Source organism: Oncorhynchus nerka, linkage group LG27 (assembly GCF_034236695.1).
Source record: "Oncorhynchus nerka isolate Pitt River linkage group LG27, Oner_Uvic_2.0, whole genome shotgun sequence".
NCBI lineage: Eukaryota > Metazoa > Chordata > Actinopteri > Salmoniformes > Salmonidae > Oncorhynchus > Oncorhynchus nerka.
In genome coordinates, this window is record NC_088422.1 from 71277662 (window position 1) to 71297260 (window position 19599).

At 39.8% G+C, this 19599-nt stretch overlaps 1 protein-coding gene across 1 annotated transcript; it reads left to right on the plus strand.

Annotated features, from left to right (window-relative positions):
- The first annotated feature begins 636 nt into the window (after positions 1-636).
- LOC115112279 (zinc finger protein 280C-like) lies at positions 637-16539 on the plus strand. Its single transcript, XM_029639231.2, has 20 exons — positions 637-943; positions 1509-1684; positions 1888-2102; positions 2444-2543; positions 2767-3015; positions 3158-3223; positions 3329-3438; positions 5032-5231; positions 6600-6757; positions 6938-7038; positions 7224-7370; positions 9853-9987; positions 10181-10407; positions 11098-11238; positions 11865-11927; positions 12123-12241; positions 12346-12376; positions 13189-13231; positions 13325-13371; positions 13481-16539. Exons 2-20 carry the CDS (start codon positions 1516-1518, stop codon positions 14115-14117), a joined length of 2958 nt encoding a protein of 985 aa, XP_029495091.1. The 5' UTR covers positions 637-943; positions 1509-1515; the 3' UTR covers positions 14118-16539.
- Positions 16540-19599: the final 3060 nt, after the last annotated feature.

Sequence of the window (19599 nt, forward strand, 5' to 3'; positions counted from 1 at the left end):
CCATTGACATTTCTATTACCTGGCACATGCGCAAAATTATATATGTAAACACTTGCAAGGCTTTGGTTACTTACGCATGCATCGTTCTTCTGTCTTGTGCACGTGCTTTAGGTGATGAGAAAGCAAACCATGATAGCTAACACAGAGAATATTTTTGTCTTAAATTTCTACCCACAAAAGGACAAAATCAGTGGATAACAGGTAGAGTAAGTTCAAATGGAATTTAATTCAATATTTGTGACAGACAGGGGACCTATAGTTTGTATGTGACTATGTTGTCAAAGGAACAGCATAGGAACGTCGGGACTAAGTGCTACAGTGCTTTCACAGGCTTTGTTAGGGAGTTGACGACCAAGTTCACAACTGACCGAAAACAAGTAGTGGAATAGTGGTGAGGTTTTAATGGGTTTGGAGTTAGTTGGTAGGCGGAAACACAGGGCTAGATAAGAGAAATAGATGGCCTCACACTCCAGTACAGTAGGTGGAGGTGTATGCACATTTCAGTTGGTTGTGATCCGCCAATACACATTTCAAGAAGAAGAATTAAGCTGATCTGCTTAAAACGTGGACAGACTTTGGGCGGTGTCTGTTTGCACACCGCCATTATACCATAGAAGAAGATTTTGGGCGGAGTAAACACTAATGCCTAGCCTCTTCCTATGTTTGTCAACAGTTACCACTTCCACAAAGTAATAAACCCTGCCTATTTCTATAATTTATCTTCTTAAAATGTGATGTTAAACCAAACCATAACCACACTGTTAACTCTAATTGTTGTTTTCATAGATTTTAACGATACAGCTAATTTTGAGGCAGTGGTAACCTTCCTTTCAGCAAACCCCACATTTCCCATCAGCCACCACAATATTCACAGGCGCTCCATTGAAGGTATTTCTCATTTTGTACTAAGGACTAACCACTCAGTTAAACGTTAGATTAAAAGGTAAGTGGACTCTGTACTTGGCCACTGGTATACGTACAATGTTGGTATTGTTGAATAGCATTTAAACATCTCTTAGTACTACTGCATCAGATAAAATGAAGTTGGAACAAAGAGATCGATGTTGTGTTGTCGCGCCAGACGCCATGATTGGTTGCCCACACTAGCTAATAATGGCTGGCTAGCAGAGTTGGCTAGCTACTGTAGTGAACTAAAATAGATGGCAACTGGACGTTTTGGTAGATAACGTTAGTTTATCTATTTAACTATGTGGTGTTCTGCATTGTATTTCCAGCCTTTTGTGTAGCTAGCTATGGTTTTTCGACGGGAAATAAGCAAAAGATCCATTAACTAACTAGTCTCGCGGGCGCACGGCTATGGGGAATAAACATTTCCAATTTCCTAGCTTTTCCTACTAACGTTAGCTAGTTAGCCAGATACGCAAAACATGTTAGCTAACGTTATCCCACAGCTAGCTGAAGAAACCATGGCTAACTTCGTTTGACTAGCTAGCTAGTTAACTGTTTGTTTCTAGCGAACATTAACGTAACTCTCATCCATTTTTCAGCTTCGCAATGTCCGAGCTTTTTATGGAATGTGAGGAAGAGGAGCTGGAGCCATGGCAGAGACAGACACCCGAAGTTAATTTGTTGGGCGACGGTAAACATGATGACGACGACGACGAACCTATATTTGTTGGGGAGCTTAGTACTTCAAAGGACACCATTATTAACACCAGACCAAGTATGTGTTCTTCTCTTGGTATGGCTCAGTTAATGTTAGGTCTCTCACACTGTCTGTTTTCTCTAGTTTGGATACACAATATCCTTCCATTGGATCCTTTCCCCTTAGTTGCTCTACAAAGTTGGTAAATATGATTATCAATATAGATTTTATTGCATTGATACATAAACAAGAGTGGTTAATTATCTGACCTGTCTTTGAAGCAAACAACCAAAGAAATGTGAAGACCACCCCAGTTCAAAGTGGTGGAGTTGGAAGACCAAGAGCCCCTAGGATGATAATGACACACAACTCCCCCCAAGCTCATCTCACTCAGGGTCCAGTTCCCCACAACATCATAATTCCTGGGAAAGGGTTGAACAATGCACCTCGATCCTTAACAGCAGTACCACCACAGCCCATCATTATCAACAACCAGGTATATTGTGTTTTGCTTTAGATAGCCCTTATTCCACTTTGCTATACATTACAAAGAACACACATAAAATTTAAGTCATTTAGCAGAGACTTATCCAGAGAAATGTACAATTACTGTATTAATCCTAAAATAGCTAGGTGAGACAAACACATGTTCCCTCTAATGTAGTTATCAGCAAAGTCAGTGTCAGTAGGAAAATCCAAATGCAGGTTTTTTCACGATTGTGGTGCTGGGACAGAGAAGAGCTTTGACTGGGCACCTGTTTAGTTATAGAGATGTAACTTTTGGCTGTAGTGGTGTTGGTGCAATGTTTTAATAAAAACTTTTGCCTTTTTTCTTAGGGTTACATTATGACCACACCACAGTTATCGGCCAACTCAGCTTTCCTTGCCTCCCTTGGGAAACAGTATCCCCCTGGGACATCTTTCACTGTGGTTCCAGGTAAAAATATAAATATTACATCTTAACTTGATTGCAGGCAGGCAAGCAACAAACCAAAACATAACACACATTTTTGTATTTCAGAGCAGACTAATAATTGGAAATTAATTTAGTGAATCTATGCTCAAGTAAACTTATATTATTCCCTATACAGCCACAGCACACACATACTGCTTTTTGCAGTGTTTCATATTTGTAATGTGTGTGTGTGGGGGTTTTTCAGCAGGCCAGCAGCACATTCTGCAGCAGATGACTCCAGCAGCAGGCCAGCAGCACATTCTGCAGCAGGTGACTCCAGGAAAGCTTTTACCTGGGGTTATCCACAGGCCTCAAGTGCACATGATCCACAACAACGTAGTGACCTTGTCCAATGTGCAGGGTCCCGCTGCATTGTCTTCCCAGCCCATCCGCTCAAATTCTACCAACCTCCAGATTGTGTCCCCAGTTATTCAAGCCAAAGGCAACAGCTGGGGTAAGCCAAAATATCTTACTTGTTTGACCCAGAGATATTCCTGGCCAGGTCAAGTGGTCAGGAAAACTGTGTGACCTCATGATCTGAAGATTGCATGTGACTTGTGATAATAAGTATGAATCTATTTTCTTCCCTTAAACAGACTATGGCAAACGAGGTTTACCTCAAGACCAAAACAGCACAGCTAAAAAAGCAAAGCAGGGCATAGGTAGGGGTTTCCTTACATCAGTTGCATGCTCTGTTATTAGCTAGATTCATTAGCACTGTTACTTTTTTATTTTTACAACTGAAATTTCGTTTTTTGTTTTTGCAGGGTCTCCCCACGCCCAGGAGATATTAGAAAATGGAGCACGTTTTTGTAAAAAATGTCCAAAGTGTAAATTTGATTTCTACCAACAAGCTGTCATGAAAGACCACATGGTGGTGAGTTTACTTCAGTCATTCTAAAATCAATTCCTTTAGCTGTGTCAATTGTTTTACATAAATATTCTATAATGTTGCTATTCATTTCAGCCACTTGTACTTCGGACAAGGACAGATCTTTTGTTTACATGTTCCAAAAAAAAAGGCTAACAACCATTTTTACATCATTATATGATTCAAGGAACCACTTTTCAAAGTAAAATGAATAACTTTTTATTTTTAATTTTTTTACCATAAAAATTCTGATAAATGTTGCTTGGCTACAGTCTGCCTATTGGCATCTTTGCATATTCATTTGTGTCTCAAAATACAACCCTGCCCCTTTTAAAGCTCTCCTTGAGAATAGTTTGCCACCCTTGGTAGCCTATAAAATATTACAACATTACAATTACAACCAAATACTTTTTATGTCTTTATATATTAAAGGGCGTCCCTGGGACGATAAAACATGTATGCGGTTCAAAACTGACTCTGGGACAGTTCTGGGATGACACTTTTTAATTTTTAAAAATTTTCTAAAGCAATGAGGCTAATGCAACAGACCAGAACGTTTTGCTTAAAATGTTGATAGTTTTATTTCTTATTATAAACTCAACAATGTGCACATGGCCTTAGGCTATGCATAAATGTTCCAACATGCAATTAGTGGGAAAGCACCTTTCTCAAAAGCGCTCCACACATGTGCGAGCGGTTTCATATGACAGAGTTTAAAATATCTGTTAGCAATGAAGAGGGGAGATCTAAAGATGTATAAACTGGCATGGTTTACTCATGACTAGTATTATGCCTTTGGCTGTTGGAAAATTAAATATTGTTGATTTGAAAACCAATAGAACATGAGAAATTCTGGTTTCAATGTTTCTGTGGTCATATTTTGCCTCGTCTCGACTACTTTAAAAAAAGTTGCGACCTCCTTAATTGTTTAACCTCGACATGAAACTTCCAGGTTTTAAACAATTTAAGTTTATTATGAAATAGTTTAAAAATGTTGGCTGCCTCTGCTCAGATTCAAGGTGGGTGATGTGCAGTGCGCATCATGTACTGTCTTTCACTCTCCGGTCTTGTGACCATTTGATCTGAACGATGTGCTTTGAGTATGTTGACAGAATCCAGCCTTCAGACGTTAATGTTAATTATCCATCATTATTTGTCAAACATGGCTGCCGTTTAGCCTATATTTATGTAATTAAAATTCTCATTAAAGTGTGCCTACATTTTCTGCCGTCTCCCTCATGTCAGCATCGGTCTGAACATGAGGCTGGCTGTAGCTAATATGCATATCAATTACAATTTGATGTGCAGGCTTTTTTATTTTATGTACATGAAAAATAGATTTGAATATTATTTCAGTGTTTGCTTCTCACATCCAATTCTGATCATAGTAATTGTTTGATTTTTGTGAATTTTTTTACTTTACAAATCTGTTCTTGTCGAAATATTTATATTTTACTTGTCCCGAACAAGAGGACAAGCGGTAATGTCGAGCCTTGCTATTAGTGCATGAACCAGAGATTTAGAGGCACTTTAAGAACTACAATATCAACTCTGCAGATTGTAATTTGTTCACCTATTTTACATTTACTTTAATTTCAGAAATGTTGTCCTCACCTGTTGGAGTGTGTCTTCCCCTCAACCCCAAAGTCTACTTACCTTTTTGCAAGCAAGCGCATCATGCTTGTCACAGACTTCTACTATGGTAGATTTGAGGGAGACAAACCAAAATCGCAGCAGCATAAGACCCCATTTACCTATAAGTGCCAGAGCTGTTTGAAAGTACTCAAGAACAACGTCAGGTAACTACAGCAGGCGTTGCTTGCTGTGCAGCTCTGCTTTTGTTTTCAATAAGCCACTGTATTCCTGAATAATACGATTATTTGTGACGAAAAAAGGGTGTCGTGTCTACTGCACAAAATGTGTTTGTTTAAACAGGTCATGTTCTAATCTAAAGAACTCCTCTATATCCTATTTGTCCAGTGGCATAATGAAAACAATACATTTGGCATTTCACATGTTTACATAATGCAAACACATTACACAATTACTGCCACCAATAAGTAGATCAGTGGACATATCTTCTATATTTACATGAATGGCTCACTGTTATTGGTAATGAATGGATACATCAACTGGCCTTTCGTCAATACGTCACCCCAAGTGTCTACTGTGCTGTTTTGGTGCATGGAAATGGTGTTCATGAACAAGTGTTAAATGAGCCCTCTGCCCATGGAGAGTGATTAACTTCAATGTGAAGAGAGGAGATTCAACGTGTTTCAGCCTTCATCACAGTTTTCTCCCCCAGATGGATGACATATCAACTCATATTCCCACTTGGGGCCAGAGATGAATAATGGCTGCTAGTTTGGATGGTGTAAGAACTGCTCCTTTGATTAAATAACTTTGCTTCAGGACGTTGCAAGAAAAGCCTCTGTAAGCTCCTTTTAATGGGCAGACGCATTTGTACTGAACCCAGTATGGCAGCAGAGGTCATAGTTTGTCTGCATAAAAATCCCTATTAGGGGAGCTGAGGTAAGACTGTGCTGGCTGAAAAATGGGCCTTGCCTGCATTGTCAGTGCAGCGGTTACATGTAGAGGTCGTGTGGCTCGGGGGCAGCCGTGGAACACCACATCATTAAGCAAAACAAAAAGCTGTGCGTAATTGGCAGTATTATAATGGCAATTATGCATGCTTAGGAAGTGAGGTGCACAGTGGTTGCTAATTTATTTTTTTAATCTGACGTGCAGGTTTGGTGTTGCACATAGGCCACGATCTGTTGAAGTGTTCTTGAATACGGCTTCACTGTAATTTGGCTCAATACATTAAGTTAGTTTTTCGTTTTCTAAATGTGGGTTAAAGTTGAAGTAGGGTAGTTAGTTATTTATGCATGTATGCATATATTTCTTTAATTATTTAAAGAAACGTTTCACTAAAAAGCGAATGAGCTTTTTACCATATTTACACAACATTTTTGAAATTTGCTCTGGTGGATTGGATAGTTACACATTTTTCTCGTTTTTAATAGCTTGTTTAAAAATGACATTTTACAATGCAATTTTTTAAAAGATAAACGGCAAAGCTGACACTTCGTTGCTTTGGCATTTGTGGTTTCTGACGCTACATTGCTACTGATGTCTTATCTTGAACTTTGTGGTGACTCTTGTAGGTTCATGAACCACATGAAGCACCATCTAGAGCTGGAGAAGCAGAACAGTGAGAGCTGGGAAAGCCACACTACCTGCCAACACTGCTACCGGCAGTACTCAACCCCATTCCAGCTGCAGTGCCACGTTGAGAGTGCCCACAGCATGGTCGAATCTTCAAGTAGGCATACCAGTCAATAGCAACCAACATGAAACGTCAATGAAACCATACATTTCACCTTAACGTATTGAACACTGTCTCAAGCAATCATACATTATTGTACATAGCTTTATATAACTATAATCAACCTGTCTTTAACAAGTTGGGCCCATTTTAGTAATTCATTCTTGTTTTTTGTAGCCAATTGCAAGATATGTGAATTAGCCTTCGAGTCTGAGCAAGTGCTCCTGGAACACATGAAGGACAACCACAAGCCTGGCGAGATGCCCTATGTCTGCCAGGTACATTTTTATCAATCATGTTTTTTATAGTAGTTTGTTCACAAAGAAAAGTTATTAATAGTAGAGATGCCCTGGCATTACAATCAGGAATTGAAACATTTAATTAAAATTATTGAAGGGATTTGACTTGCAATCCTCCAGAACCATTTATTATTCACACGAATGCTTCAATTGTCTCCTTCCAGGTGTGCAACTACCGGTCTTCATTCTTTACCGATGTGGACACACACTTCCGTACGGTGCATGAAAACACAAAGGATCTCCTTTGTCCATTCTGCCTTAAAGTTCTTAAAAGTGGTCATGTCTACATGCAGCACTATATGAAGCATCAGGTAAGAAGCTTATATTGGGTACTTTTCTATTGATAAATATGTGCAACAATTCATGATCAATAAATATGTTGATTGGGTCATTTTTGATTGATGGGGCTCATGTTCTGACTGACCTGGCACACGTCATTTCCTGTCAGTTTCCTGATGTTTCAGCCTCTTAATAAAGCAGTGAATGCTGCAAACAATTTTCTCTCAGAGTTTGAGTTTTAAAGCTGGCTGGTTTAAAAAAATGTTTTTTATTGAACACGCTTGTGAGTTGCCCTATTGGCTTTCATTCTGAGGTTGGATTGATTTGTTTGTCTGCTGAACACCTTGATGTAATACATAACTGTCTTACAGCAATGTCTGCTTCATTTCACCTGCCTAATGGGCTCTCTCTGACAAAAAACAAACCAGATCAACTCCACCAATCACTGTATGTAGCCATAGAACAAAGCCAACAGAAACGTTAGTCTAATACCAAGCCAGCCAATGCTGTAAGAATAAAAAATGATTCAATGACCCTGTTAGCTGTGCCAACCAACAAAACACAGAAATGACACATTGTCCTGAAATCTTACCCTATCTTACCCTTTACTATGGATAGCTGAAACTATTATCTACAGTTGAAGTCGGAAGTTTACACACATCTTAGCCAAATACATTTAAACTCAGGTTGTCAAGATTCCTGACATTTCAATCCTAGAAAAAATTTCCTGTCTTAGGTCAGTTAGGCTCACCACTTTTATTTTAAGAATGTGAAATGTCAGAATAATAGTAGAGAATAATTTATTTAGGCTTTTATTTCTTTCATCACATTCCCAGTGGGTCAGAAGTTTACATACACTCAATTCGTATTTGGTAGCATTGATTTTTAATTTGTTTAATTTGGGTCAAGCATTTCGGGTAGCTTTCCACAAGCTTCCCACAATAAGTTGGGTGAATTTTGGCCCTTTCCTCGTGACAGAGCTGGTGTAACTGAGTCAGGTTTGTAGGCCTCCTTGCTCGCACATTATTTTTCATTTCCGCCCACAAATTTTCTATGGGATTGAGGTCAGGGCTTTGTGATGGCCACTCCAATACCGTGCCCTTGTTGTCCTTAAGCCATTTTGCCACAACTTTTGAAGTATGCTTGGGGTCATTGTCCATTGGGAAGATTTTTATTCTCATTTTTAATTTTAGCTTTATTTAATTAAGTCAGTTAAGAATAAATTCTTATTTTCAATGACTGCCTAGGAACAGTGGGTTGTTCTGCCTTGTTCAGGGGCAGAATTACAGATTTTTACCGTGTCAGCTCGGGGATTCGATCTTGCAACCTTCCGGTTACTAGTCCAACGCTCTAACCACTAGGCTACCCTGCCGCCCATTTGCGACCAAGCTTTAACTTCCTGACTGATGTCTTGAGACGCTTCAATATATCCACATAATTTTCCTCCCTCATGAAGCCATCTATTTTGTGAAGTGCACCAGTCCCTCCTGCAGCAAAGCACCCCCACAACATGATGCTGCCACCCCCGTGCTTTACGGTTGGGATGGTGTTCTTCGGCTTGCAAGCCTCCCCTTTTTTCCTCCAAACATAGAAATGGTCATTATGGCCAAACAGTTCCATTTTTCTTCCATCAGACCAGAGGACATTTCTCCAAAAAGTACCATCTTTGTCCCCATGTGCAGTTGCAAACCGTAGTCTGGCTTTATTATGGTGGTTTTGGAGCAGTGGCTTCTTCCTGGTTGAGCGGCCTTTCAGGTTATGTCGATATAGGACTCGTTTTACTGTGGATATAGATACTTTTGTACCAGTTTTCTCCAGCATCTTCACAAGGTCCTTTGCTGTTGTTCTGGGATTGATTTGCACTTTTCACACCAAAGTACGTTCATCTCTAGGAGACAGAACGCGTCTCCTTCCTGAGCGGTATGACGGCTGCTTGGTCCCATGATGTTTATACTTGCGGAATATTGCTTGTACAGATGAACGTGGTACCTTCAGGCGTTTGGAAATTGCTCCCAATGATGAACCAGACTTGTGGAGTTTTACAATTTTATTTCTTAGGTCTTGGCTGATTTCTTTTGATTTTCCCATGATGTCAAGCAAAGAGGCACTGCGTTTGAAGGTAGGCCTTGAAATACATCCACAGGTACACCTCCAATTGACTCAGGCTAATTGACATCATTTATCAGAAGCTTCTAAAGACATGACATTTTCTGGAATTTTCCAAGCTGTTTAAAGGCACAGTCAACTTAGTGTAAGTAAACTTCTGACCCAATGGAATTGTGATACAGTGAAAAAATCTGTCTGTAAACAATTGTTGGAAAAATGACTTGTGCCTTTCACAAAGTAGATGTCCTAACTGACTTGCCAAAATTCTAGTTTGTTAAGAAGAAATTTGTGGAGTGGTTGAAAAATGAATTTTAATGACTCCATAAGTGTACGTAAACTTCCGACTTCAACCGTACCTAATATGCAGTCTCATGTTTTTCTATTGTACTTGTTTTGTCAATTTGCCAGAAAAAAGGAATTAATCGTTGCGGGAAATGCAGGCTGAATTTCCTCACCTACAAGGAGAGAGTGGATCACAAGACTCAGCACCATAAGACTTTCCAAAAACCCAAAGCTCTCGAGGGCCTTCCTCCTGGAACCAAGGTTTTGACTGTTCTTATTTAGCCTAGCAAAACATCTCAATACCTCTGTACCAATTATCTACAATATAGATCAAATCAATGGCAACCACAATAAGCCCTCATTTAAAAGTAATTTCTATTACAAGCGTTTAAATCATGGCATGAATTCAGAGAATCTTAATTTGATCTGTTTTTTTTTTTCATACATATTTCAGGTGACTATCCGGGCCTCTCTGACCGGGCCTTCTCCCAGTTCCACCCATGCTGCTGAAAAATACAGTGTCAGTGTCATACCAGAGGTCTCAGGCATGAAGGTAGCCAAAGTAAAAGCTCAGAGTAGTACATCTACCACACAGGGCAGCAGTGGGGGTAAAGGCAAGGCCACAGTGAGCAAGAAGCTCCTTAAGCAGCAGAAGAACAACCATGTGTTGCAGAGTCTCAGGTCGGTCCATCACTCAGTCAACTTGTTTTTTTCCTCGCATCTACATATTTTCTGTTACAGGATCTAAACTATGGTCAGGGCTGATTCTTTTCATGGTTGGTTATGAACAGGGCTCTAAATTCAAATGTTTCATAGGTAGAACTGGTGCTCTCAAAAAAGTTAGGAGCTAATGAGGTTACATGACTGAACAACAGGTGAACAAATGCCTGCGAGTGGTTTTGGAGCAGATTGTGTAGTGGTTTATAAATGTATAACCACTTCACAATAGAACATTGCTCAGGTAATATGGTTTATATCTTTTTACCAGTTTGTGCTAGAAACAATATGTTTTCACAGTAGTGGTGCTGCATTAGCTCCTAACCATGACAGTAACAAATCTGTGCTCGCTTTTATGTCTTGGTCACTCAAACAACGGTACAGCGACGCCTAATCATTACAACAATTATACTCTGGGAGATTGTTTTCATAGTCGCACGGTGCTCCCAAAATATTTCAGGTTGCACAGCAAAATATTTAAGAGCATTTGCGACCAAAATGGTCACACTTCAGAGCCCTGGTTATCAATATATTACACCAATCAAGTAACTTGTATGTTTAATAATGCATCTCAGAATGTGTTACTGAAGGTAATAGTACTTTAAATATAAATGAATTAATGATGCCCAAATTAGTTTTCTCTACCTTTTTTAGTATTGGCGAAAGAAGACACACCTGCATTGAGTGCTACTCTGAGATTTATGACTTCTATAGTCACTATCCCATGGTTGCAATTTGTGGTGCATGCAAGTATCGGACAAGTTGCAAAACTTCATTTGGAAACCATATGATAAGGTAAAGGCTCCTTGAGTATCAGATTCATAACACATTTATACACTGAGTGTACAAAACTTTAGGAACACCCCTACAAGGTGTCAAACATTCCACAGGGATGCTGGCCCATGTTGACTCCAATGCTTCCCACAGTTGTGTCAAGTTGGCTGGATGTCCTTTGGGTGGTGGATAATTCTTGATACACACGGGAAACTGAGCGTGAAACTGGTGCGGCTGGCACATACTACCATACCCTGTTCAAAGGCACTTAAAATATTTTGTCTTGCCCATTCACCCTCTGAATGACACACATACACAATCCATGTCTCAGTTGTCTCAAAGCTTAAAAATCCCTTTTAAACCTGTCTCCTCACCTTAATCTACAATGATTTGAAGTGTATTTAACAAGTGACATCAATAAGGGATCATAGCTTTTACCTGGTCAGTCTGTCATGGAAAGAGTAGGTGTTCTTAATGTTTTGTGAACAGGGTATATGCCCATTTTTACATTTGAGTCATTTAGCAGACGCTCTTATCCAGAGCGACTTACAGGAGGAAGTAGGGTTAAGTGCAGATTTTTCACCTAGTCGGCTCAGGGAGGATGTTTTATTGTTCATATTAAATATATACAAATATATATTTGTCAGGTTCCATAGTGCAATCTCAAAAGAGAGATTCCGGAAAATGAGGAAAATCCCAGTTGTCCTAAGGTACGTGTCCCTAACTAAACAAATCTGGTCTCAAATCAATTCCCTAATGTTGCCATTGTTCTGCACTCTAGTTTTTGATAATGATGTATTTAATAAGGAGTGTTGCATTTTCACCAAACATTACTATAATTAAGCACCATGCAAGTTTATTCTATTCGGTTCATTATGAATCACATTTTACCTACTGTCTTGCAGGAATTTAACCCTTGTCTGTCTGAACTGTGACTTCCTGGCGGATGCGCATGGAACTGACCTCATGAGCAAGCATTTGATTGACAGACCACACCACGTCTGTAAGGTCATTCTAGAGAAAGGTATAACGTTTATCACATTCTTCACAACCAGATGCTTAGGCGTCACATTTTGTTCATATAATAATAATAACCTGTCTGCATGTCACGTTTTTCTTGTCTTGCAGGAGAAGGTGCTGTAGATGACGGCATTAGAGGGTGAGTAGCTACTCTCCCAATGCAGCAGATAACGAGAACATCCTAAAATAAAAGTAACACCCCTCATAGTGTTGTAATGAGAATCTCAGAATTTGATCAAGTACTTGTGAGACTTCCAACTCCCTGACCTACGAGTTTGTTTGGAAGCATCCATTATTTTGAGAAATCTTTACCATATACTTTTTACGTTAAGCTAATTGGGATGCATATTAAGCAGATTTTAATTTTTTTTTTTTTACAAAATTAGACCTTCACAAATGCAAATGGGAGCTTTGGCCTTAATTAATACCAGAGAACATTGCTTAATTAATGGGTGCCTAAAGTAAGGTAATTGTGTCATTGGGAAGTTGCTGAAATGAAAGGTCATTGTAAAATCTCTTTTGCAAGAATATCCTTGTCTTAATTTGTTGTATTCCTTTGAGGAGCCAAATGCACAAACAATACACATGAGATCAAGTTCAAATGTAATCATTTCATAAATATGTTGTTCCTCCTGAGAATTGAATATGCACAATTCAATGCTAATTGATATTTATGTTAAATTCCTGTTCTGTTTGAAGAATGATTGTCTGGACAAGGATGTTGGTCCTTTTGCTTCATGATTAAAATATCTTTATTTGACAAAATAGTAACTATATGGATACTAATTCTGTGCTGATAAGCCTGCCTTAATTATGCTCTGAAAATTAATTTTAAGTTTTCATTACCCTATTCCATATGCTATCTCCAAAGTAGTTTTATTAATTGTTTTATTAAAAGGGCTCTACGTTTACTGGATATGTGTCGTGATTTTCTCTTTTGTTCTGTTTCAGAAATAAGCAAGGGATGTCTGCTCTGATGTTCCCTGATATCCAGGTACTACTCTAGCTGGATTGTACCTGAGAAACACATATGTTTGATTTTGAACGGTTTCCTCAACCCAGCACCTGTTTGTTTTTTGTTACATAGAATGCTGAAACTGCCACAGTGAGTGGCGCTTTTGAACAATTGCACAGGTAATTAAGGGATGGTCCACACAAAATAGAACCTACAAATATTTTTACCATCTTGGATGGAGTCAATTAGATTGATTTGGTACGTGTCCCCCCCCCCTTTCATTCACAGCATTCCCAGATTGGAGGAGACCTCCAATGTCTTGTGTATCACCCCAGCTGCTGAAAGAGGGGATGGGCCAGAGGTAATGCATGTTCAGACCCAAGAGTCAGGAAGAGGTGATGTTATTCTACTAGACAACGATGATGCAGCAGTTAACCAGCTAGGAGTGGCAGAAGTGCAAGGGCTTCCACAGATCTCTACAGTAGATCAGATCCAGGGAGTCACACAGGCTACAGAGCTAGAAACACCCATGGAAAGTTCAGTCGAGGCAGACCAGTCTTTGCAGTCAGGGCCCATGGTAAGTGAAACACTCATGGAAAGCTCAGTTGAGGAGGAGCTGAGGGAGGAGTGGGCTTTGCAGTCAGCTACCAGGTCCCCCTCTAGTTCTTTGGCCTGTGAGTTAGAGGGGGACGTGGCGTGTTTGCATGAGTCATTAAGCAAACCGGAATCTGTGAGCTTTGACGACAGTAAGAAGGTCAGCGCTTCCCTGGAGACCATCCCCTTAAATGTAGACCAAGAGGTGAACAATATCGTGGAAGCAAAGGACAACTCCTCGTCCTCTCAAAGTCCAGCTGAAGTCAGGGCAGAGAACAAAGACATTCTCTCCAGTCCTGAAACACTGAAGGAATCAGCAACCTCGGAGTAGAGAAAAGTGGACCGGATGTATTTTTAAGACTGCATACTATTGAAATGTATTTCTCTTCCCCATTTTCTTAGTTTACTGTCCTTGACCAGATGGAGATAAGCTGAGATGTGCTATGTGTTTATTAGATTTGACATTTGGAAAAACATGTATCATTTTTTTCTAACAGCAGTGCAAGATTTTACTTCTGTCAAACTTTCAATTTGGTTGTAAGCTTTCAATGAAAGTGAAAATGGTACACAATGTGAATAATTTGACTTTCTGTAGTGTCTCAAAATACAAAATCTGAATGTTTATGCTTTCCTTGATCTATGAACTTGTACTCAAGTGTGAAAAATCCTGGAAATATCTTCTTGACTATTCTTCCACTAGTAGATATAGGCCTTTTGTGTTTATTTTGGATACCTCTACTTCCATTGACATTTCATTTTCATTTCATGTATTTTTAATATACTAAACGCAGCAAAAAAAGGCGTCCTCACTGTCAACTGCGTTTATTTTCAGCAAACTTAACGTGTAAATATTTGAATGAGCATAAGATTCAACAACTGAGACATAAACTGAAAAAGTTCCACAGACATGTGACTAGCAGAAATTGAATGTGTCCCTGAACAAAGGGAGGGGGGTCAAAATCAAACGTAAGTCGGTGTCTGGTGTGGCCACCAGCTGCATTAAGTACTGCAGTGCATCTCTTCATGGACTGCACCAGATTTGCCAGTTCTTGCTGTGAGCTGTTACTCCATTCTTCCACTGAGGCACCTGCAACTTCCCAGACATTTATTGGGGGAATGGCCCTAGCCCTCACCCTCCGATCAAACAGGTCCCAGACGTACGCAATGGGATTGAGATCCTGGCTCTTCGCTGGCCATGGCAGAACACTGACATTCCTGACTTGCAGGAAATCACACATGGAACGAGCAGTATGGATGGTGGCATTGTCATGCTGGAGGGTCATGTCAGGATGAGCCTGCAGGAAGGGTACCACATGTAACACACAGCATTGAGATTGCCTGCAATGACAAGCTCAGTCCGATATGCTGTGACACACCACCCCAGACCATGACAGACCCTCCACATGCAAATTGATCCCGCTCAAGAGTACAGGCCTCAGTGTAACGCTCATTCCTTCAACGATAAACGCGAATCCGACTATCACCCCTGGTGAGACAAAACCGCGACTCGTCAGTGAAGTGCACTTTTTGCCAGTCCTGTCTGGTCCGTTGATGGTGGGTTTGTGCCCATAGGCAACGTTGTTGCCGGTGATGTCTGGTGAGGACCTGCCTTACGACAGGCCTACAACCCCTCAGTCCAGCCTCTCTCAGCCTATTGCGGCCTGTCTGAGCACTGAGGGAGGGATTGTGCGCTCCTGGTGTAACTCGGGCAGTTTCCATCCTGTACCTGTCCCGCAGGTGTGATGTTCGGTTGTACCGATCCTATGCAGGTGTTGTTACACGTGGTCTGCCACTGTGAGGACGGTCAGCTGTCCGTCCTGTCTCTCTGTCTCCGGTGTCTCACAGTACAGACATAGCAATTTATTGCCCTGGCCACAGCTGCAGTCTTCATGCCTCCTTGCAGCATGCCTAAGTCACGTTCACACAGATGAGCAGGGACCCTGGGCATCTTTCTTTTGGTGTTTTTCAGTCGGTAGAAAGGCCTCTTTAGTATCCTAAATTTTCATTACTGTGACCTTAATTGCCTACCGTCTGTAAGCTGTTTCTTAACAACCGTTCCAAAGGTGCATGTTCATTAATTGTTTATGGTTCATTGAACAAGCATGGGAAACAGTGTTTAAACCCTTTACAATGAAGATCTGTGAAGTTATTTGGATTTTTACAAATTATCTTTGAAAGACAGGGTCCTGAAAAAGGGATGTTTCTTTTTTTGCTGAGTTTTATAATCCATCACTTTCCCTTTGATTGTCTGTAGTTTGAGAGCAATCCAATGGATTTGAATCATTTGAGGGAGTTTGATTCAAATGAACCGTGGTACACCGGTCTATGGCCCGTCACAGGCAAAAGCAGTGAGGGGGAGGAGCGCACTTCTCAAATCGAACAGTAGTCCATGCCGCTCGGTCACGTTGTCAACTGGCAGCATGGTGTATCATCCAGAAACACTTCCATAAAATGTTTGAATTTTCAAACTACTTTGCATTGGGAAGGCAGATAGTGTTTTGATCAAAAGCAGTCACCTTTTTCACTTGAAACCAGTATCCTACTCAGTACTCCACGTGCTTAACCTATGTCATTTTTGTTTTGAGACAATTTTGCCATCAGCCAGAGCGGGGCACCTGGCTTGAAAAAGAATGCAATCACTTTTCACCAGTGCAAATTCCTCCCACCGTGTGCAACTGGGCCAGGTAATCTAATCCCCTCAGTGTTTCCATTGCAGTCGTGCTAACATGTAAATAAACTTTGGTAATACATTATGGATCTGCTACTGAGACTTGATTAAGAACTGACTGTCCATGTTCATTATGGTTGAAAGGTGATCAACTGTGTGTAGGCTCATCACTGCCCAGTTTACATGAAAAGTAATGAAATGCATTGATTCCCCAGTTACCTCAAATAGTTGTCATAGATTACAAGCATCTTGATAGGTTTAACACTGACATAAGTGTTGACTTTGCACTGAAAAGTCTTCACCTTTGCTATGAATGATCATTGTGCCAGCTAGTTAGTGTGGTGCATTTTCAGCTGATGGGGAGGTTGTGGATGCAAAAAGCTTGAGGGAGAAGGGTGACATAAATTGATGCGTAAACAAGCTAGAGATGGATTGAATTTATTTGACAGGTGACAGCAAAGGTGTCGCTTTTGGCCAGCATGTGCTGATAATACATACGGAATTTGCCCAAGCAGTGACACTAGACTGTTGTTTTGCATACTTTTAAATGGACAAGAACAGGGAAGTAATAATGTCTATTATGTTTATATCCTGTGTGGAACATCAATTCAGAAGAATTGCCTGATTGTCTTGTAATCAATGGTTTGTGCTGTACCAGTATTAAGAGGACATGACAGTGCAGAAAGGGTACACCACTACAGTAGTAGTAAACCAAAACCTAGATGTATCCTTTGTGGGATCTTTATCGCTTTCTTGAGAGAAATTTAAACAAATAAGAAAAAAAAACAATGAGATCAGAGACTAAATTCTGTCAGATATTATTTCAGCATCTCCTTTACTGGCGGGGCACAGTAGGCCTAAATACAATACTCAGTTGTCACCTCAAGCTAAGTCGTTTTGAAGATTTACAGATGAGGTCTCAGAGGGAGGCACACTTCTGTCAAATGTCAGGGCACTTTGAGGAGCATTGCCATCTTGTGAAGTGAGAACACCTCACGTATGCACAGCCCCCACCCCCCAGTCATTTCTATCTGTATTTGTTTGCAAGTGTTCCAAATGTCAGCTAATGATGCTCAATGGGAACACGCTTCATAGAATGGCTGTCAATGTCAACTATGGCTGACAGTGTTTGACAGTTTCAATGAGACTTTGAAAAGTGAAACTCAAAGATTGTTGCCCTTTTGACTACAATGCATATGCAAATCCTGTAAAACCTTCAATGTCAAATCTGGATGTCGAAGCCAGTTCCACTGCATTTTTTTCATTGTTCTCCTCTAATCAGGGACTGATGCAATTAATTATCAGGCAGAACAGAAAACCAGCAGGCTCTGGACAGAGTAAGAGTTGAATAACCCTGCTGTAAAGGCAAGATAAAAAGAAAATGTCATGCTTCTGAGAGTTTGTTTATTATGGTCCCTGCATCATTGTGAAAAGGATCAAAATGAAAAGAAATTGCCTTTGGATCACCTGAAATTAAGTGATATCATTGCCCCATCATTTTTCAGGCTTCAAGGAGATATACCTTCAGAAAGTATACCCCTTGACGTATTCCTCATTTGTTTATTTTACACCCTGAATTCAAAATGGATTAAATAAATAAAAAATCTCACACAATACCCCATAATGACAAAGTGAAAACATGTTTTTAGATTTTTTTGTAATGTGTTAAATGAAATACAGAAATATCTAATTCACCCCCCTGAGTCAATACTTTGTAAAAGCACATTTGGCAGCGATTACAGCTGAGTCTCTAAGCTTTACCACACCTGGATTGTGCAACAGTTGCCCATTTATTTTCTAAATTCTTCCAGCTCTGTCAAATTGGTTGTTGATCAATGCTAGACAACCAATTTCAGGTCCTGCCATAGATTTTCAAGTAGATTTAAGTCAGAACTGTTAACTCAGCCACTCAGGAACATTCACTGTCTTGGTAAGCAACCCCAGTGTAAATTTGGCTTTGTGTTTAATATTATTGTCCTGCTGAAAGGTGAATTAATCTCCTAGTGTGTGATGGAAAACAGACTGAAGCAGAGTTTCCTCTAGGATTTTGCCTGTGCTTAGCTCCATTGTGTTAAACTCCCTTGTCCTTTTCAGGATAAAAAAAATAACGATTACAAGCATACCCATAACATGGTGCAGCCACCACAATTCTTGAAAATATGGAGAGTGGTACTCAGTAATGTGTTGTATTGGATTTGCCCCAAACATAACTTTCGTCCTGAATACAGTGTTAATTGCTTTACCACATGTTTTGCAGTATTACTTTAGTGCCTTGTTGCAAACAGGATGCATGTTTCTTTTCACACTGTCAGTTAGGTTAGTATTGTAGAGTAACTACAATGTTGCTGATCTATCCTCAGTTTTCTCAGGGACCTTACAGATAATTGTATGTGTGCGGGGTACAGAGATAAGGTAGTAATTAAAAAAGCATGTTTAAACATTATTATTGCACAGAGTGAGTCCATGCAATTTATTATGTGACTTGTGAAGCATATCTTTACTCCTGAACTTTAGTCTTGCCATAACAAAGGGATTGAATACTTATTGACTCGAGACATTTCAGCTTTACATTTTTTATTAATTTGTAGAAATTTCGAAAAACATCATTCTACTTTGATATGTGTGTAGGCCAGTGACGACAAAATCGAAATGTCATCTATTTTACATTTAGGCTGCAACAACATTTGGAAAAATTCAAGGAATGTGAATACTTTAAGACATTGTAATATAATACTTTCAGACGGCTTTACTGACAATACATCTGTCCACAGCATCGATCAGAAGGGCAAATTCTAACTTTTTATATACCAGTAATCTGAAATCAAGCCATATCAGGCCCATCCTTAAGGACCTGCCAATTGAATACTTATCTAAAATAATTTGTCCAGTTTTTAACAGGACCGGCGTAATCCTATTATTAATGTCCATCTTTTTTTAAATTAAACTACAAAATACATAGATATCCATTGTACAAACTATATTGTATTTATTTTGGAGGGGATGTCAGGCATGGGTGAAAATTGGGACTTGTGTGTGGGTGATATGTTGTCTGACGTTTGTGAACAATTGTGTCAATAACTTAACTGATTCTGCGCAGTACCTGTAACGTTACCTTAGGGAAGACCGGAGGACCAAACGGACTTTT

Coding starts and splice junctions, on each gene's coding strand:
- LOC115112279 (XM_029639231.2), top strand. CDS start 1,516: ATGTCCGAGCTTTTTATGGAATGTGAGGAAGAGGAGCTGGAGCCATGG. Junction 2,103..2,443: donor CCATCATTATCAACAACCAG/GTATATTGTGTT, acceptor CTTTTTTCTTAG/GGTTACATTATGACCACACC. Junction 13,372..13,480: donor GCTTTTGAACAATTGCACAG/GTAATTAAGGGA, acceptor TTTCATTCACAG/CATTCCCAGATTGGAGGAGA.